General features: G+C 30.5%; 3 protein-coding genes across 5 annotated transcripts; 1 reads left to right on the top strand and 2 right to left on the bottom strand.

The window, feature by feature from the left end:
- Positions 1 to 413: 413 nt before the first annotated feature.
- On the bottom strand, positions 414 to 7294 carry LOC108463653 (probable inactive purple acid phosphatase 1). 2 transcript variants are annotated; one of them, XM_053024349.1, is made up of 13 exons: positions 6846 to 7294; positions 6289 to 6376; positions 5284 to 5556; positions 4573 to 4696; positions 4370 to 4487; positions 4107 to 4239; positions 2210 to 2397; positions 1934 to 2120; positions 1773 to 1840; positions 1529 to 1607; positions 1243 to 1431; positions 1075 to 1155; positions 414 to 660 (listed from the first exon to the last, which is right to left on the bottom strand). In XM_053024349.1, exons 1-13 carry the CDS (start codon positions 7172 to 7174, stop codon positions 604 to 606), a joined length of 1914 nt encoding a protein of 637 aa, XP_052880309.1. In that variant the 5' UTR covers positions 7175 to 7294; the 3' UTR covers positions 414 to 603. The 2 variants fall into 2 exon arrangements, with proteins under 2 accessions (XP_052880309.1, XP_017619045.1); XM_017763556.2 differs by having other exon boundaries at positions 4588 to 4696.
- Positions 7295 to 14805: 7511 nt separating this feature from the next.
- LOC108461971 (scarecrow-like protein 3) lies at positions 14806 to 16698 on the top strand. 2 transcript variants are annotated; one of them, XM_017761969.2, is made up of 2 exons: positions 14806 to 14999; positions 15143 to 16698. In XM_017761969.2, the coding sequence occupies exon 2, from the start codon at positions 15145 to 15147 to the stop codon at positions 16567 to 16569; it is 1425 nt and encodes a 474-aa protein (XP_017617458.1). In that variant the 5' UTR covers positions 14806 to 14999; positions 15143 to 15144; the 3' UTR covers positions 16570 to 16698. The 2 variants fall into 2 exon arrangements, with proteins under 2 accessions (XP_017617458.1, XP_017617457.1); XM_017761968.2 differs by lacking the exon at positions 14806 to 14999 and having other exon boundaries at positions 15136 to 16698.
- On the bottom strand, positions 16267 to 17378 carry LOC108461972 (dirigent protein 22-like). The gene has a single exon (XM_017761970.2). The coding sequence runs from the start codon at positions 17352 to 17354 to the stop codon at positions 16794 to 16796; it is 561 nt and encodes a 186-aa protein (XP_017617459.1). The 5' UTR covers positions 17355 to 17378; the 3' UTR covers positions 16267 to 16793.
- Positions 17379 to 18395: the final 1017 nt, after the last annotated feature.

Below are 18395 nucleotides of genomic sequence, written 5' to 3'. Positions count from 1 at the left end.
AATAGTGGGTTTTAATTTTTATTTTAATATTAGATCGATGGTGGAAGGCCTTTTTATAGCTTAGGGAAAGAGGTAAGAGAATTGAGGTGAAATGTGATAATGCTTTGTTTGTAAAGTTGTTGTTAGCAGGTGGTGATGCTAATAGTAGATTGGTCAAGTTAAGGCTTTTGCATCAGCTTCTGTGTAAGAGGTGGGACGTAAGAGTATGTCACATCCCAAGGGAGCATAATGAGAATGCAAATCATGCATATGGTTAAGTGTGTTGTCATTAATAATTAAATTTCACAACTGTTTAAAGAATCTCTAATTTCGATACAAAATTTATTACTTACTAATTGTACTGTATTATTTACTTATTTAATGTTAACAAGTTGATATAATCACTTTACCGGGAAAAAAATAAAGCTCGTCTCTTGTCACACTATAAACTCTGCTTAAGAATGTATTAAAATATTTCTTTACATAATACATAATATATATATGTGTCATAAGATATTTTAGGAGTAATTAAACGTACAATCCGTAAATAAATAACATAATGAACAAGATCGTAAACTCTTTTTATATATATATATATAAATGTTGCCTGAATTGCATCCGCCTTTACTTTTTGGTGATGATGAAGCTGTCGTCAACATTTTTGGAATCGGAATTCACAAACTGCAAACATAAAGAATTATGGAAGAAAATCTTTTAATTAATTTATCTATTTAAAGCGAAAACATCGGTAAAAAGTATTATAGAAGATTATACATTAGAAATTCTCTTGTATTTTTTATTTAAAAATGAAAAATTAATTTATATATATATATTAGTTAAAGAATAGATTGGTCATTTCTTTTAAAATTGAGGTTGCTATTAAAACAATTAGACAATTGTATGTGACGTTCCATATGTACTTTATGTTGTCGTATAGAACTAGTTTTTAACAATAAAATTTTTAAAATTTTTAATTGAATGACCAATTTACTTTTTGATCTAATGTATAAAATTAATTTACTCATTTTTAAAAATAAATGAGACTCTTACTGCAAAAACCTATATAATAATTAATAAAGGGTGTTAATTATTAACCTCTAATTTCAGCTCATCCTTTGTTGCATGTGCTCTAACATACCCAAATTCAGAAATCCTTACCAAGCTCCAACTAGGTGCCTGCCCATGGATGATTTAATTAACAGATTATAATTATAATTTTTGGCTTAATGTATATATATATATATATATAAATTCTAAACTTACATCATCAGGGAACTTCTCGAGGCTGAAACCAGCCATTCCAACGATAGCTTGGACAGGTGCACTGTAGTTGGTATTATCATATGTGTCGATGCCATTTTTATCTTTTTCGGGAATTGCTAGACATTCTGAATTGTAGATCGAGCACGTTCTCTCATAATTATGTACATGTCCGAAAAGGACCAGATCCACCTAGTGTATAAATCCTCTTATCATCATTTTACAAAATAGGGGAATTCACATCAAACCAGGTTGATGAATAATGAAAGCCATTGGCTTCTAATTTTACCTTGTTATTCAAGAGAAGGGGTTCTACTGTTTCAAGAAATTGATCATCAGCACCTAGAGAACTGTACATTGGCCTGTGCCTACATTTCCCAAACAAAAATTAAACTTATTGAGAATCAAATTATCTGTGCAAGTTTAAAGCGGAAGAATTCACTTAGTTAAAATTCGAGGTTGATATTTTGGTTTGGTCAAACTCAAGAAATTATACACAAAAGACCCAATTTACTACATCATTTTTAACTTACCCAGTAAACACCAACCAAGGTGTTTTTGATCTATCAACCGAAGCCATATCTGTTTTCATCCACTCATACTGTCGAAATTTTAATTAGGTTCATAAATTAGAGCAAAAATTAATAACAATTAAGATCAGATTGAAGAAATTAATAATTCGTTTTTTTATTACCTGTTCAGACTTTTCGGTCCAGTCATGTTCTGTCGAAATAACAGTGAAATGAACACTGCCTTGCTCTATTGAATACCATGGCTTATCTTTTGCTGGTGTTGGCATTGGGAAATAGGTCTCATATGGAACCCCACATTCCCCTCCCGAGTCTGAACCTGTGTACCATGACCCTGAATCTGAATAGTCCCTAAAAAGTGTGGGGTATAACAATTGTTCATATTTGTTTTATCTTGATAAACGAATAAAAATAGAATGGTATAAAGGCATGATATTTACCTTTCGTGATTTCCGATTGCTGTCATGTAAGAAACTTTAGAAGCCAAAGGGGTTATAAGGTTGAGGAAGTAATCCCATTCAACTAAGAAGCCAGTTGCATAGCTTATGTCTCCGATGTGAAAAATGGAGTCTACGTTGCCATTTTCAACCTCTTCGGTCATTCCTTTAATCACTGAAATTGATCCTGGCTGAATGTGCCACAAAAACATGAAAATGCTTTTTTTTGGTTATTGTTTCAGGAAATTGTGCTACCAAGCGTGGAACAAGTAGCATTATCGTATTACTTAATTCTCTTTTGAAGCAACAACTTTTGTCTAGAATAGTTGTTGTTCTAAACAATTATTGTTCAAGAATAACTATGTTCAAAACAGGACTTCAATTAGAACAACTGTCATCCAATGTAGTTGTCATTTGGAACAACTTTTGTTTAGAATAATTACATTATATTCTTGAACAATCGTTGTTTTGAGTAACTTCTATTTAGAACAATTATGTTTTTAAGAAGAGTTATTATTCAGAATAAGCTCTACTAAGAAAAGCATCTACACAAAACAACTTTTGTTTGGAACAACTATGTCGAGAATAATTCACATTTAGAACAAGTAAAAATCATTCTTTTCTAGGAACAACCCTCATCTTGCATTTCAAAATATGTTTTACGGAAGATGTTTCACATGGTACCGCTTCACCAAAGTAAAAGAAGTGGAAATAAATCTAGAATATGGTAGGATTTTTGGGTTGCCTTCACTCTTGAGCTATTTTAATGAGCTTGAGTTTAGCGGATCAGATATGGAGCTAGGTAAGAGGTTTTGTCTTAACATTTTCTTGTAACATTTTCTTCAGAAACATGGTGAATTCTTATTTACTATTCACCATCACCATCACCAACAATATCATTTATTAATTAAAAAAACACCATAAATGTCTTTGTAACTAAAAAATATCATTCGTTACTCCTATTAGCTTTCAGTTTTGTAATTCACATTCTTGAGACACTATAAATAAGAGCCTCTCACAATTGGTGAAGGGATTTTTAACATTTTGTCGTTTTGATTCTCAAAAACTATTTCTAAATCTCTTTTAACCGATTCATTCTCTTACCCTTATTTTGTCTAACACCCCTTAAGATGAGAATATTGTTGTTTCGAGATTTTTCTGTGTTAGGATTTTTAAAGTAAATAAAATAGGAATTATTAGTGTTAGTTGAGAAAGTAGTTGGACACGGGAGAGAATTAAAAAGATTTGTGTATTGAGAGAAAATAATTCGGGGTATAAACTAGATCGTAGGAGTGTAAAAAGTGTTGGGGTGAAAGTTAAAAGTATAGATGACAAAATTGAATTAAAGGGAGAAAGAGGAAGGATTGAAAGAGTAATTATACCAAGAGTATGTCTTGAAGTGGAACTAATTACAAACAATATGCAAGCATTTTGCCATCGGCTAGACCGACGTCGTACAAGGATTTTTTATCATGTTCATGAACAAGGTTGGGTGCCTAAGCAAGCACCAAATATTTCTATGCCTATTCAGGCAATTATTCCAAATTGGGGTAATCTAAATGCTAATGAGCCAAATGATTTTATAGAACGATGATATTCTTGAACAAGTTCTACAGCTTCTTGGGCCTTCAAATCAACTTTGAGATATCTGACCTTATGGTCAGTCGCAATTGCCACCCAGAGTTTTGAGGAAGTTCGAAGGTATTCTCCAAGTTACTACTAGAGTAAGCAAATATCTAAGACTCAACTTGGGTAATATTAACAAACATGGCAAATTTTTGAACCCATGATACAAAAACTAAGTCCAAACTTGCAACTTGGAAGTCTAAACTTTAAAAAAAAATCTTCATTCAGAGTGAGACGATTCAGAATCCATAAAACGGTTTAAGTTTTATCATACCTGGATGTAATGCTCAGCTGAAGAATCAAGAGGAGCCTTTCCCATATCACCAAAAACAAGAAATTTGAGTTCATCCGATCCTCCGGCGGGTGGCGTCCGAAATTGAATTTCAGCACTCCACCCAACTGCATCACTGAATCATACAACATAAGGCTATTTGGTTACCAATTGAAACCCCTGAACATTTCTTTCATGAATACAAAACAAAAAGGACGAAATCCAACATTATAAGATCTATTTGTGGCTATAGCCTATATATATACCTTCCATATTTGTAGTTGAAGGTGCTTGAAGGTTGCAATCCTGACATAACTGCAGTGTGAATGTAACCAGGATCATGCCATCCAAAATCTTTTGCTGGACTTGGTACCACAATGGAACCTACACCATTTCAGAATTATGATATATTTTAACCTAAAAAAAGTCAAAAATACTACCTAAAAAATCAAGTTCTTATGAATAGTACCAAGCCGAAACTCACTGCACATATCAGCTGCTGAAAATGTTGTAACTTCTGATGTTTGTGATTTTCCATCTCCATATTGTACTTGTTGAGGTTCCTTATCTCCACTAACCCATGTTAATCTCATCTACAACGAAAGTGATAGGCAAAGTAATTAACAATCAAGTGAAGCTTTTCATAATTGAACTAGTATTCAAATAAGTCAGATCATCAGTTTAATCAGTTTATCCGATTTGTTCAATTTGATTGGATAAACTATTAAAAAATAAAGAAAATTGGTTCAATTGATCCAACCTGTCAATTTGAATGATTCAATTAGTTTACAAGTCAATCAATCTAATCCCTTATTTCGAACCAATACAAAATCAAACCCTTTTTTTTCATCAAATTACTTTTTTATACATTATAAAATGTTAATGTACTCAAACTCAAATATAAGTGTTAAGTACAAGTATATGTTCAATATATGTGAACAAATTTTTTCTAAGCTTTTCTATGTATTTAGAAATTTTTCTAAAATTCATATATATATATATATATATATAAATATATATAAATACTCATCTTATATTAAAGGCAGATAGGGTCTTGACCCTCTCAAAAATAATAAAATTATAAATTAATATATGGTAAAATTACATGACTTCCTAAAAAGGAAAAAAATTTCTTTTCAACCGTTATAAAGTGAAGAAATTAAAATTTTCTTTTCCATACCGATGTGGCAGTGGAATCTATGCTGGAGAGATGTCCATGCAGGGGTGAATTGGGATTTGAAAATTTCAACGGCACGTCGGTTTTTGTCAAAATGCAAGGCGTGCTGAACCCGCCGGCGAAGAACACGAACTCGATGTTGGTCCTAATGTTAACGACATGGAAAGACAAGGAGCCAGCGCAAGTCCTAACCTCGCAGTCGCCGTTATTACCATATTTCTGGCATTTTTGGTTCTTACAACTTAGGTAGCTCGGATCACTGGTCACATACTTTGCCTGCACCAACCACAATTTCCAACTGCATCTTTTTCTTACGTTTACAATATAGTTGGCTAATATATTTACGATTTTGAAAAAAAAAATCGAAACCCTAGGCAGTTCAATCATTTAAAAAGAAATTTAAATATTAATGAATAATAATTAGAACCCTGTCATTTTCAAATTGAGCAACTACACGTTAATATTTTTGTCACTTGTACATATCTTTTATTAGTATAATAACAAATTTAGTTCTCAAAGTTTACTCATTTTATCAATTTTATCTTGATTTAATAAATTTAGCTCACAACATTTACATATTCTACCAATTTGATTCTGATTTAACAAAATTAACCCACAAAATTTACACATTTTGTCAACATTTACATAGAATATATAAACATCGAGGACTAAATTTATTATTGCACCAATTAAAATTATGCACAATTGAGAAGAAAAAATTAAACCATGATTAATTATCTTTAATTGTTCACTTCCAAAATTACTAAGAATTAAATTGCACAGAAGTATTTTCATAAAAAATATATTTACAAAAATATTAGAATGAAATAAACCAAATCACAATAAAATAATCCAATTTTTTGTTCAAAAATCCTCAATGAATAAAAAAAACATGATTTTTCGAGTTTTTAATTATTTTCAATAGATTCAATCAGACAATTCAGTACAATTTTTACAACCATGTATTCACACGTATGAATAATATAAACAAATGATGAGCAGAAATACCTTAACAGGATAGTGGCAGAGAAGAGGAAGAATACTTGTGTCACCAGTCTGTAAATAATAAGCTTCACTTCCAAGACAAGTAGTCACACTATATATATATACACACACAGGTAAAAGTTTTATAGAGATTTTTATACTATTAATCAGATTGTATTTTGCTCCCTTTATTTAAAAAGTGGGTAAATTAGTCTCTATATGTTAGATCAAAGAGTAAACTGATCATTTCTATTAAAAATTTTATCTATTTCTACTATTAAAAATATTTCTTGGCTGATAGAATAACAAAATAGTTACACGTGACATACAGGGACTGATTTTTAACAATAAAAATAGATAGAATTTAACACAAGGACCAGTTTACTCTTTGATCTAATGTATAAGGACTAATTTATCCATTTTTTAATAGAGAGGGCAAAATGTAATCTGATTCTTAGGACAATAACCTCCATGATACTTTTACCATATACACATGAAAAAACAAAGCAATACATGAGACTTCAAAAAGAAAAAAAAAAAAGATTGAAATTTGGGAAGACAATGGAAAAGTGTAAAATTACTTTGAAAATGAAGGTGAGACCATAGCAACCCAATCACCATCCGAAGGTACCAAAACCCCACTAACATTCACAGTGATGAACTGTTCATCAGAGAGGTCACCTTGGGTGGTAACATTGATTTGGAGATAAGGGTTAAGATCAGGGCATTGAAACAAAGCTCTTCGGTTCAGCACACGAAAATCAGATATCGCGGTGTCGTTGCTGTGAAGGAACGTGGAATCGGCCACCGATGGCCGCAATTCAAACGAAGAGGAAGGGAAAGCAAGGGAAAGTATGAGTAGGATGAAGGATAGTTTGTGTACATGATGTGTTGTTGCACGTTGTTCCATTGGGAGAAGAAATGGTGCAATTTTGGTGATAGTAAGGTAGACAAATTAAAAAAGATTATAAGACTTTGGGGTTGCTTCATTGTTGATTATCTTAATTTTCTTGCTTTGTTTTTGTCATTTGAGAGGTTTGGAAATTTGGATGGAAAAGATATATGGCTTAATGATAAATTTAGTTTTTAATATTTATAATTTTTTCAATTTGATCCTTATTTATTTTAGTTAAATTTGATCTTCAATTTGTTAGAAAGAGTTCAATTTAACTATCAACCTTTCAAAAAAAGTCAAATTGTTCTATTTTTAACTAAAAAACGGGTTAAAACATTAATTTTTTTAAACATGCTGCTCACATGATAATCCATGTGTATTTCATGCTTTTTTTTTAAAAAAAATTCTATAATTTTTGAATTATTTAATGACATAGCATATAAGACAAATAATATCATGTTAAAATAAAATATACATAAGCTGTCACGTGGGTTACCTTGCAAACATTATTAAAAATAACTTTTAGTCTGCATTTCCATTTAGAAAAACCGTTCGACTCTTTTGAAAAATTAATAGTCAAATTTAGCTCAAAAGAAAAATAAGGTCCAAATTGATAAAAACATAAATATTAAAAGCCTTTTATTTATGAGACAATATTAGGCATCTGTGAGGAGCATATTTTTTACGTGCAAGGAAGAAATAGGTTTCATGACAGAAACATTGTTACATTGATACTAAAGAGGAGGCTTTCGTTAACTGTCATTCGTTTTGTTGTCCTAATATTCCTTTTATGATTTTTCTTTTTTGGCCAAACTATTCCTTGTATAATTTACATTTAGATCCTATTATTTTATATGATTTCCTTTTAGGTCCTATTCCTTATATGGTTTAATTTTCCTTGTTTGTAACTTTTGTTTCCATTCTAGATTTACGTACAACTCATTGACATTTGTAATGTTGTGCTGAAAATACTATGGAAAGAGATTGCATTATTTTAAGAAATTATATAAAAAAATTCTAGGAAAATGGAATATAATGATTTTGTTTTAACTTTTCATGTCAATAGCTTTTAGTAGAGAATGGATAGATTTTAAGAAGTAAAATGGGTAACTTTTTGTTAAATATTGGATAAAACTTGAATTCTTCATGGGTAATGTTACTTATTCAGGTCCGAAGTGTATTCAGAATTTTAGAGGGTTTGAACGAAAATAAAGTTAAATGAATAGGTTTGGACAAACAATTAAGCTTATTTAAAATATGGGACAAGCTCAGTCTTGAACATTCAAGGCTTGAGCTCGACCTCACCTATTGTTATGTTTTAAATTTATAATAATATATAATACCGAGGAAGGATTGTATGAAATTGTGATTACACGTCATCTATATCCTTTTCCAATAGGCGAATGAAAAATCAGATTTTTCTTCTTGATTTTCAACTTTTTTTTTCCTGAAAAAATTTCAAATCCAATTGAAAATGCTAAAAATAATTAAAAAAATTCACTGTTTCATATAATCCCTAATAAACTTAGGTTAGCCATTTACAAATATAGATGGGCTTAGGTAAAATTTTAGACTCATATTTTGGGTTGGATTGGACTTGGGTAAGCATAAAGTGTTAATATCATGATTAAACTCGACCCAAACTCGAACCAACTTGACCCATGAATACCCTTATACCCCTAGATAAAACTATAATTATGATCTATTTGGGTAGTTTTTTTAGGACAAGTTGGTAAAGGTGAAGCTTTTCAGTATTGAATATTCAAGTTCGAGATTCACCATATGCAATTAAATATGTGAGTTTCCGAATATCTCCATGAGTTATGGCCATATGTGGGTATTAGTATTGTTTTATTTGTGTTATAATAGTTTAATTCTACATTTAAAAGTTATACGAACATGTATATTTATATTTATATTGTACTTGTAAGCCAAACAGTAGTTTTGCTAAAGATTTGGTGATTTTTCATTTTTGAAAATAAAGAATTCTTAAATATGTCTATTATATGAACATTAATTTAATTTGTAATTAATGTGTGGCTAAAATTTTTGAAATTATAAATTTATTTTATTTTGTTGTGTTATGTGCTCATCAATTGAATTATAATGTCCACCGAACATCTTATAAAGTTTGAGAGTGGTTTTGGGGTGGCCCAAAACAAAAGATTACACCATTTTCGTAAGGGGGTCACATTTAGTGAGCCCCAACACGAATTTCATTGCATACCCTCTTTTTATCACTTAGAATTGGACTTATTTGAAGGGTTTAAGCGCACATCAACCAAAGAGTGAATACTGGGGAAGTCATTGCCTTTCCTATTAAATTGTTGGCAAAGCTCTAGTCTCTTCAACAAAGTTATCCCCATGATTGTTTCAACCGGACCGATCAGATTGATTGGACTGGCTAAATTGAGAACTGATTGAAGCATTAGTTCAGAGAAATGTATTGAACTGATTGATTCGGGTACCGGTACAAACCAATTAAATCAATCAAAAGACTTGTTGAACTAGACAATTGAATCAATTGAACTAAATTTTTTAAACATTTTTTATTTAATCGAGTTTGATTTTTAAAATTTTAATTATCACCCTTTTGGGAAAGTGTTCATATTAGTGGTTTAAATCCCATCATTCTCCATCCCGATATTCAATACTATATTTGTAAAAAAAGTACTCATATTATATATGATGTTAATGTTTTAGGTTGGCTTACATTCTGCGTAAGTTATATGTGAGTTGTCTTTAAATTTTTTTTGATTTAAAATGTAATATTTAATCAATTAAAAAATTTCTTAAAATACTTATAACTAAAAAAATTCAGTAAATTTACAAAAAAAAAAAAAACGAAAAATCATGCTTGAATCCAATAGCATAAACACACACCCAATAGAGAAACATTCTCAAAACAAGACACCCTAACAAGGTAAAAGCATCCCCACACAAACCATGAGTCAAATGAAACAAGACACCATATGTTTTACTATTTATTATATATTATTTTAAATATATATATGTATTCTAAATACGTTATTCTCACGTACATATGTATATGATAGAATTTCTAATTATTATTATTTATGTAACTTTTCATTAGAAAATTATCTATTCTTTTTATTAAAATATATTATTATTTTTTAAAATGTAAAATTTATTATGAAATCATTTTAATAGTATAAAATCTATATATTATATTTGTATCACTTTTTTTATCGAAAACTGAGTATTCGCCACCGTTAATAGTGACTATTTCTCTCGTCACAGGTACTTTCTGAAGAGATTTTTTTGTCGAAAAATCAGTTCAACTTCAGAAAGTACCTGTGACGAGAGAAATGATTGATCATAAATTATATTCCATTCTTATGGGTGAAAATTGAACCTCCGACCTCATAATTAGATGATGAGCAACCACGACCCATCAGGACTAAAATTTATATCACTTTAATCAACATGTAAAGCTAATAAAATATGGTGGAGTTGAACTGAATTTTAGAGGAAACTTTTGTTATATTCCAAGTTATAACTTATCGACGAAAACACCGTTGAAAGGATGCTTAGCCCCAAAAAGTACAAAATGTAGTCTTGAAAGCATCCCCACATAAATTACACCGTAAAAATCGATTGCCCATTCAAGACAATAAGCTAATATTTTTCTCGTCCAAAATGACATTTTGTTTTTCTTTCCAATTAAGATACATGTTATAATGCATGCATATATATATATATATATATACATATATATATATTTATATATCTAAATCTTAAATGAAAATTTTAAAGAAATAAAATGTTCCTACATAATTCTTAAAAGGAACAACTAAAAATAATATAAAAGTGAAGTGTGAACGATAAAACTTACATAAAAACTTTGAAAATCTTGAAATTAAGTTTTTTTTAAAATATCTATTTTACAAATTTAATTTTAAATATAACATATAAGATATGATGTGTTAGCTAAATTAATGATTCTAGTAACGAAAAGACTTAACTAATATATCTTAGATAGTTTAGATATGTAATTAGAATGATTTGAAGTTTAAGAACCAATTTAGAATGAATGTCATAATTTGGGAATGTTTGGAAGAAGTGGTCGTAAACTTATTTCCCATATATTTGGACTAAGTTTGAATCTTAAAGTCTATCCTTATTGGGAAAGCTTTACCTAAATATCACTCAAAAGATTAATTTTTTTTAATGTAGAATGGATGAAGACCTATCTAATATATATTTATATATATATATATATATATAAACTGTGTAGCATAAGTTCTGTCTTTCAAAGATTAGATGATATCTAAACCTTGAAAACATCCATCATTTCATGTTTTTTTCTACATTGGATTTAATGTAGTTTTGTTTGATTCTAACTACTCCCCTCCTACTCCCATAAGAATACAAACCAAAATAGATACGAGGAAGAAGGAGAATACATATATTAATGTTTGAAATCTGATTTTGTATGCTTAAAATATTAAAAAAAAATTTAGATTTAGTTCATATTCTCTATATGGATCATTTTAAGTTTTTATATTTTTCGAACTTTGAAATTTAAGTCTTAACGCAAATGATAATTGTTAATCCATTAACTGAATTTTTAGTGAGTAATGAAAATAACAAGCTGGCATGACATTACACATATGATAATATTTTTGCCCCATCAGATTTTGAAAATAACAGAACTTATCTAAATGAATTTAACAATTATTGTTTGGTAAAGACTGAAATCTTAAATTTTAAAAAATATAACAACTAAAAATACTAAAAAAAAATACCAATTATACTTGATTTGGAGTTATGTTGAAAATTAGATTTAGATGCATATTAAATTAATTTAATCGAAAATTAATAGTTTATGCAATGTAATAAATACTATTTAAAAATCGATTTTTTTTCATGTGGATAAAATAAATTTCAACAGATAAAATCAATATGAATATAATTATATATTTATAAAGGGTTAATATACTATTTGGTACCTAAGTTTTTCAAGTTGATTCTTGAGTATATTCGTCCCAATTATGTACTTAAGTTTGACTTCATTGTTCAATTTGATACCTAAGTTTTTTTTTTGTCTCTATTAAGTACCTATATTTTTTTTGTTGGAGTAAACATGTCAAACATTCATTTGACTACATGATGTCATTTGGACTGGAAACCAAATTAAACATTGAAGTCAAATTTAATACCTTCAGGTACTAAATTGAGACAAAAAAAATTCAAGTACTAAATTAAAGATTAAAGCCAAACTTAAGTATCAAATGGTGTTTTAACCCATTGTATTGAGTGTCAAAAAGTCTATTCAAAGAATGTATACTAGGGAGAGCATCTGATTTTTTGGTCTGTTCGGTCGGTTTTTTCCGACTTAATTGATCATAATCTACAAAAACCAATCCGATCAAATTAGAGCTCAAGAACCGATGTAACTAAACCAACTTTAAGTCTATTAGTGCAGTCGGTGAATTGACTTGATTGGGTTATTTGTAATTGGATTTTTTTTTATCAAACCGACTTTACTAACCATAAATTACATAAACCAATCCAACCAAAGTAACCAAATTAACTTTAGGTTGGTCAGTTCGATTGATTAACCGACTTAATTGGGTTATTTTTTATTTAGTTATTGGCTTGAAATATACTTATTATATAAATTACAAATACATTTTAAATAATTAAAAATTAAATTAAGTTGATCTTTTAGTCGAACTGATTTGAAAATTCAAAAACTAATAATCAACCGAAATAACCAATAAAACAGAATCCAAAATCTAAAAACTATCCAAATTACCTAAACAAAAATTTACTTTTCAAAAGCACTTTTGGGATAAAAACTTTTTTTTGAACTTTTCAAATGTGCTTTTGGAAAAAGTAAAATCTAAAATTTTAACTTTTACTCAAAAATATTTTTGAAAAACAATGCTAAACTGATCCTAAAACGAATTAGTTGGTTTAATTAGTTTAAACCGAAAAACGCTCTCCCAAGTTGAAAAGAACAAAGACATAAAATTGCTGGCCACTACCACAACCTCCACAACTAAGACCATAAAAACAAAGGACAAAAAGAATAACAACAAAATCACAAGAATTAAAATAAAGGAAAGTGGGCATCACATTGTCCACTAAGAAGATTGAGCTAATCTAAGTACATGATGTGGTAAATCACTAAGCCATGATTATGTGGCATAATTTGTATCCTTCATTACATTCTAAACCAACAATTTTATTACCTTTTTTTTTTCTTTTTTGAAGATAACAAGGAATAATGCAAAGATATTCCAACACAAACCCCAAAGACTTAACACCATCCTTAAATTAATTAAAATTTTAAAAATATGCTTTTTGGGTTTTTTTGGCTTTTCTTAAAACTTGCGTGTCTCTTTGTCTTAATGCAAGAAGAAAAAGCCCCAAGTGGATATTGCTAAGCTTTTGGGTTTGAAAAAGAGAACAAATAGAGTTGATTTGGAGGCACATGTAAATTTGGACTAGGGCTTTGCATTTCCCACTATCACCCACTAAGCAACAACTAAGGTTGTTGTTTTGTTTTGGTAGGGCATGTTTGGATTTGTGTTGTGTTTGAGTATGATACCATTTTTTGCCCCCTTTTAATCCCCTATCCACCTCACATCTTTACAAAAATAAATCAACTTGTGAGGTTTTTAGAATTCGACTTGTTCATCAGATTATCGAATTTTGATTTAACTTAATCGAATTTTGATTTAACTTATTCAATCAGTTCGATTAGTTATTTGGTTCAATTGAATAAATTATTAAGTATCAAAAAAGTTTTAATATATATATTAGAAGTAGAGAAAACCAATTCAATTAGTTTTTTTAACCTAATTTGGGGATCGATTCTACATCAATATCTCGATCGTATCCGATTCTAAAATTAGAGTTACTAAGAAGATTCATTCTATGTTTAAGATATTTTGTATTTATATAAATAGCAATATATTAATCATTTATATTTCATATAAATTTTGATATATTGCGTATTTTATTTTTATTTTGGGTTAAATAATGACATTGGTCCTTATACTATGTGTAAGTAATGGGTTTAGTTCCTATACTCTAATTTGATCAATTTTAGTCCTTATACTTTTCAAATTTTGAATTTTACTATTAATCTTGCATTATGCGTAAAATTGTATATTTAGTCCATATTTTCCAATCGGATCATCCTTGCTCCTTATATGAATTTCAAATTTTCAATTTTGATACAAACAAATAACAGATTTTTTTTTGTAATATGTAAAAATAATAAGTTGACACAACTTTACACATGTGATAATATATTTGCCACATTAAAATTTGAAAATAACAAAAGTCAATGAATTTAATAGCTGCCATTCGATCGTCACTGCAATTTTAAAATTTGAAAAAGTATAAAAATTAAAATTGTCCAAATTAAAATATAAAGACTAAATATATAATTTATGGAGAATACATGGACTAATAGCATAATTTAAATAAGAGAGAAGGGGTGGGGGAGGGATTATCTTAATGATTTAGTATGTGTTCCAAGAAATTCCATTTTCTTTTGAACCCTCCAAAAAAGACAAACAAAAACAATGAAGACAAAAACAGCCTCTTGTGGGTGTTGCCAAAGAAGTCATGAAAAAGTCCTTCAAGACAAATAGCTTTAAATCCAACTGACTCGTTTTCCAACTAAAACCTTACACCACTAAACCAAACCCCCTTGCCTTTTTAGTAACCAAACTGTTCTACGTTTCAATGGTCTTGTTTTCCAAATTTCCTTAAAAGGGTCTTCAAAGATTTTCATGAATTTCAACACCCATTTCCCAGTTTTAATCCATTCCTCCATTTGAGCACTTCTTTTCCTCAGGTAATTTAATTCCCTCTCTCAGTTCCCCATATATATATTCCTGCTTAATTTAGTACTGTTTCTGCAACTTTCAAGTTTGAATTGATTGATTTGGGATCAAAATTGTTTAGATATAAGCTTAGTTTAATTGTTGAAAATGGCAGGAATGGTTCCAGAGGGACAATCTTTTGTAACTTCATCACCCTTACAGTTCATCCCTTGGATGTCATTTTCACCTGGTTTAGGATCCCCATTTCCATGGCTGAGGGAGCTCAAATCAGAAGAAAGGGGTTTATATTTGATCCATCTTCTCGTCTCGTGTGCGAACCACGTCGCTGCCGGTAGTCTCGAGAATGCGAATATCGGGTTAGAACAAATATCCCATCTTGCCTCGACTGATGGAGATACGATGCAGAGAATTGCTGCTTACTTCAATGAAGCACTTGCTTATAGGATGCTTAAAGCATGGCCGGGTCTTTACAAAGCGTTGAATTCGACTAAAATCTCATTAGTATCGGAGGAAATTCATGTTCAGAAACTGTTCTTTGAGTTATGTCCTTTTTTGAAGCTTGCTTATGTTATCACAAACCAAGCTATTGTAGAAGCTATGGAAGGGGAGAAAATGGTGCATATTATTGATTTTAATTGCTTTGAGCCTGCACAATGGATTAATCTTTTTCAAACTTTTAATGCTAGACCAGAAGGGCCACCTCATTTGAGAATTACAGGTGTGCATGAACAAAAAGAAGTGTTAGATCATATGGCACGTCGATTGACCGAAGAAGCCCAAAAATGGGACATTCCGTTTCAGTTTAATCCGGTTGTTTGTAAGTTAGAGAATCTTGATCTCGAAAGTTTGCGTGTTAAGACCGGTGAAGCTCTTGCGGTTAGTTCCGTCCTTCAGCTTCATTCACTCTTGGTTACGGATGATGAGATGCATAAATGGAAAGTTAACTCTCCATCCATGTCTAAGACCGATTGGTCACACCGAGTCTTGCAGATGAACCAACGTACTTTAGGTGAATGGCTTAAGAAAGAGCCGGTCCATGCATATAGCCCCAGTTCAGACTTGGCATCACCATCACCGTTGTCCCCGCTTTCTCTAGCACCAGCACCGAAAATGGGGAGCTTTCTAACCGCTCTTCGTGCGTTGTCACCAAAACTTATAGTCATAACCGAGCAGGAATCCAACAATAGTGGCTCTACTTTAATGGAGAGGGTAATGGAAGCATTGAATTTCTATGCTGCCCTCTTCGATTGCTTAGAGTCTACGGTATCAAGAACACCGTTAGAACGAAAAAAGGTCGAGAAGATGCTTTTCGGAGAGGAAATCAAGAATATTATAGCTTGTGAAGGTGTCGAGAGAAAGGAGAGACACGAGAAGCTCGAGAAATGGATTCTGAGACTTGAGTTGGCCGGTTTCGGTAGAGTACCTTTAAGCTACCATGGCATGCTGCAGGCAGGTCGATTGTTGCAGACCAATAATTATGATGGTTATAAAATCAAAGAAGAGAATGGATGTTTGGTTATTTGTTGGCAAGAAAGACCTCTATATTCAATTTCAGCATGGAGGTTTTGGCCTTATGATTAATATTTTTAGCTTTTTACCCATTTTTGTGTGTGCGCGCGCTTGTTTCTGTAAACAATTTCATGTTTTTTCTTTCTCTGTAATCTCATAGTCTTCTTATGAAAAGTTCCACTAAAGTTCAAGCATATATAAGTCTCATTTCCTTGACAGATAAAGTTGTAAGATTAAAGTCTCGGTCCGTGACACAAGTAGACATCAATTTCACAAGCACCTATAGCATAAATTATTCAGTAGTGTACAACAGAAACATTATATTCAACTATAGCGTCTCCTTTCTGGTTAGACCAAACTGTTTTAGCCAAAGCATAGCCTCGAGCAAACCGGAAAATTCCGGTACCTCCGACAACCGGCATTTCCCTAACATGATGAAAAATTTCATTCCTTCCAAGGATGCTAAGTGCACTCCCATTGTAAGTTCCTTCAAAGAAAGCGAAATTCATGACCATAAGCAATCCGACATCATGTTGAGAAGCCAAAGCGTAAATCCCTTGAGCTCTCCCGACGAGTTTCGAACTCGACTCGGGTTTTTCAGTCAATGGATCATCTGCCATGAAAGTGATACCAAATGAACCACCTGCTGACCTGTTATGTGGCTTGATGATTTGCATGGCTGTTGGGTGTTTGCCACTTATAGTGTCATGGAAATAGAAATGGAGATGGGTCATTTTCTCCATGCGTTTTGTGGATGTTACAATGGATTGAATCGAGAATTCTCCATTGATTGTAATGAAGAAAGGTGAGAAGAGGGAGAAGATGATGAGGAAAGTTTGAGAAACAAAGGAAGCCATTTTTGGATCAGATTTCAGCTGCAATGGAATAGTGATTAGCTTCCCAAAAGTGGGTATTTATAAGTTAATGAAAACTTGTATTTCTTTTCCTATTTTGGGAAAATTAAGCACAAAAAGAAGCAAAATAATGTAAAGGTCAATTTCTATTATTAGTCCTTGTATTATTTTTAAGTTGCGGATTTAGTTCATGTACTCTAATTTGGTCCGTTAATCCTATTCTTTTTTAATTTTGAAATTTTAATCTTAACAAAAATTGTAGCAATCAAATCTTTTAGGTTATATTCTACTTGGTTAAAATATGTCATAAGTTCTTATGCTCTTTGAAAATTTGGAATTTAGTCCATGTACTTTTATTTTTCAATAATTTAATCAATTTTCTTTTTAGATTTCAAAATTCAAGTCTAATTGTTAATATTGTTATTTTTTTCGTTAAATTTATTAGGGTGACATTTTGCAAAAAAAACCTCGATAGCTATGTAACTAAAAAATAGCGTTATAATGAACCTAAATTTAACAAAAAAAAAAAAGAAAAAGAAGAAGCAAGGTTAGCACTTGGACATGGATTTTGAAATTTGAAAAATAGAGGGACTAAATTCTTGAAAATAAAAAGTAGAGGTATTAAATTTTAAATTTTTGAAGAGTAGAGGGATTTATGACATATTTTAATCATTCTACTATTGGTCTCATACTATGCTAGCAATGTAAGTTGTGGATTTAGTTCATTTTCTTGAATTTTATCATTTATAATCTTTATACCTTACATTACGTTTATGATAAAATGTTTGCAATATAAAATTTTAAAAAGGCATAATGACTTTTTTGGCCCTCCAACTTTACAAAAAAGTTATTTTAGCCCTCCTTTTAACCCTTAACTTGTATTTTTTGTCAAATCACCCCAAAATAGATGGATAAGTTAACTTTGTTAATTTTGTTAACGTGGCATACACGTTGATTACCACGTAGATGACATTTTGACATTTAATTATTTTTTTAATTTTAAAAATATGTTTTATATTTTTTAATAATTTTAATGATTTTTTA

The sequence above is a fragment of the Gossypium arboreum genome, chromosome 13, assembly GCF_025698485.1.
Source record: "Gossypium arboreum isolate Shixiya-1 chromosome 13, ASM2569848v2, whole genome shotgun sequence".
Taxonomy (NCBI): Eukaryota; Viridiplantae; Streptophyta; class Magnoliopsida; order Malvales; family Malvaceae; genus Gossypium; species Gossypium arboreum.
This window is presented reverse-complemented; position numbering and strand designations above follow the sequence as displayed.

Excerpts from the sequence above, each read along its gene's own strand:
- LOC108463653 (XM_053024349.1), bottom strand. The coding sequence starts at position 7,174 with ATGGAACAACGTGCAACAACACATCATGTACACAAACTATCCTTCATC. Across the intron at positions 6,377-6,845 it reads GTCTCACCTTCATTTTCAAA|TGTGACTACTTGTCTTGGAA; the intron begins GTAATTTTACAC and ends ATATATATATAG. Across the intron at positions 1,608-1,772 it reads CCTTGGTTGGTGTTTACTGG|GCACAGGCCAATGTACAGTT; the intron begins GTAAGTTAAAAA and ends TGGGAAATGTAG.
- LOC108461972 (XM_017761970.2), bottom strand. The coding sequence starts at position 17,354 with ATGGCTTCCTTTGTTTCTCAAACTTTCCTCATCATCTTCTCCCTCTTC.
- LOC108461971 (XM_017761968.2), top strand. The coding sequence starts at position 15,136 with ATGGCAGGAATGGTTCCAGAGGGACAATCTTTTGTAACTTCATCACCC.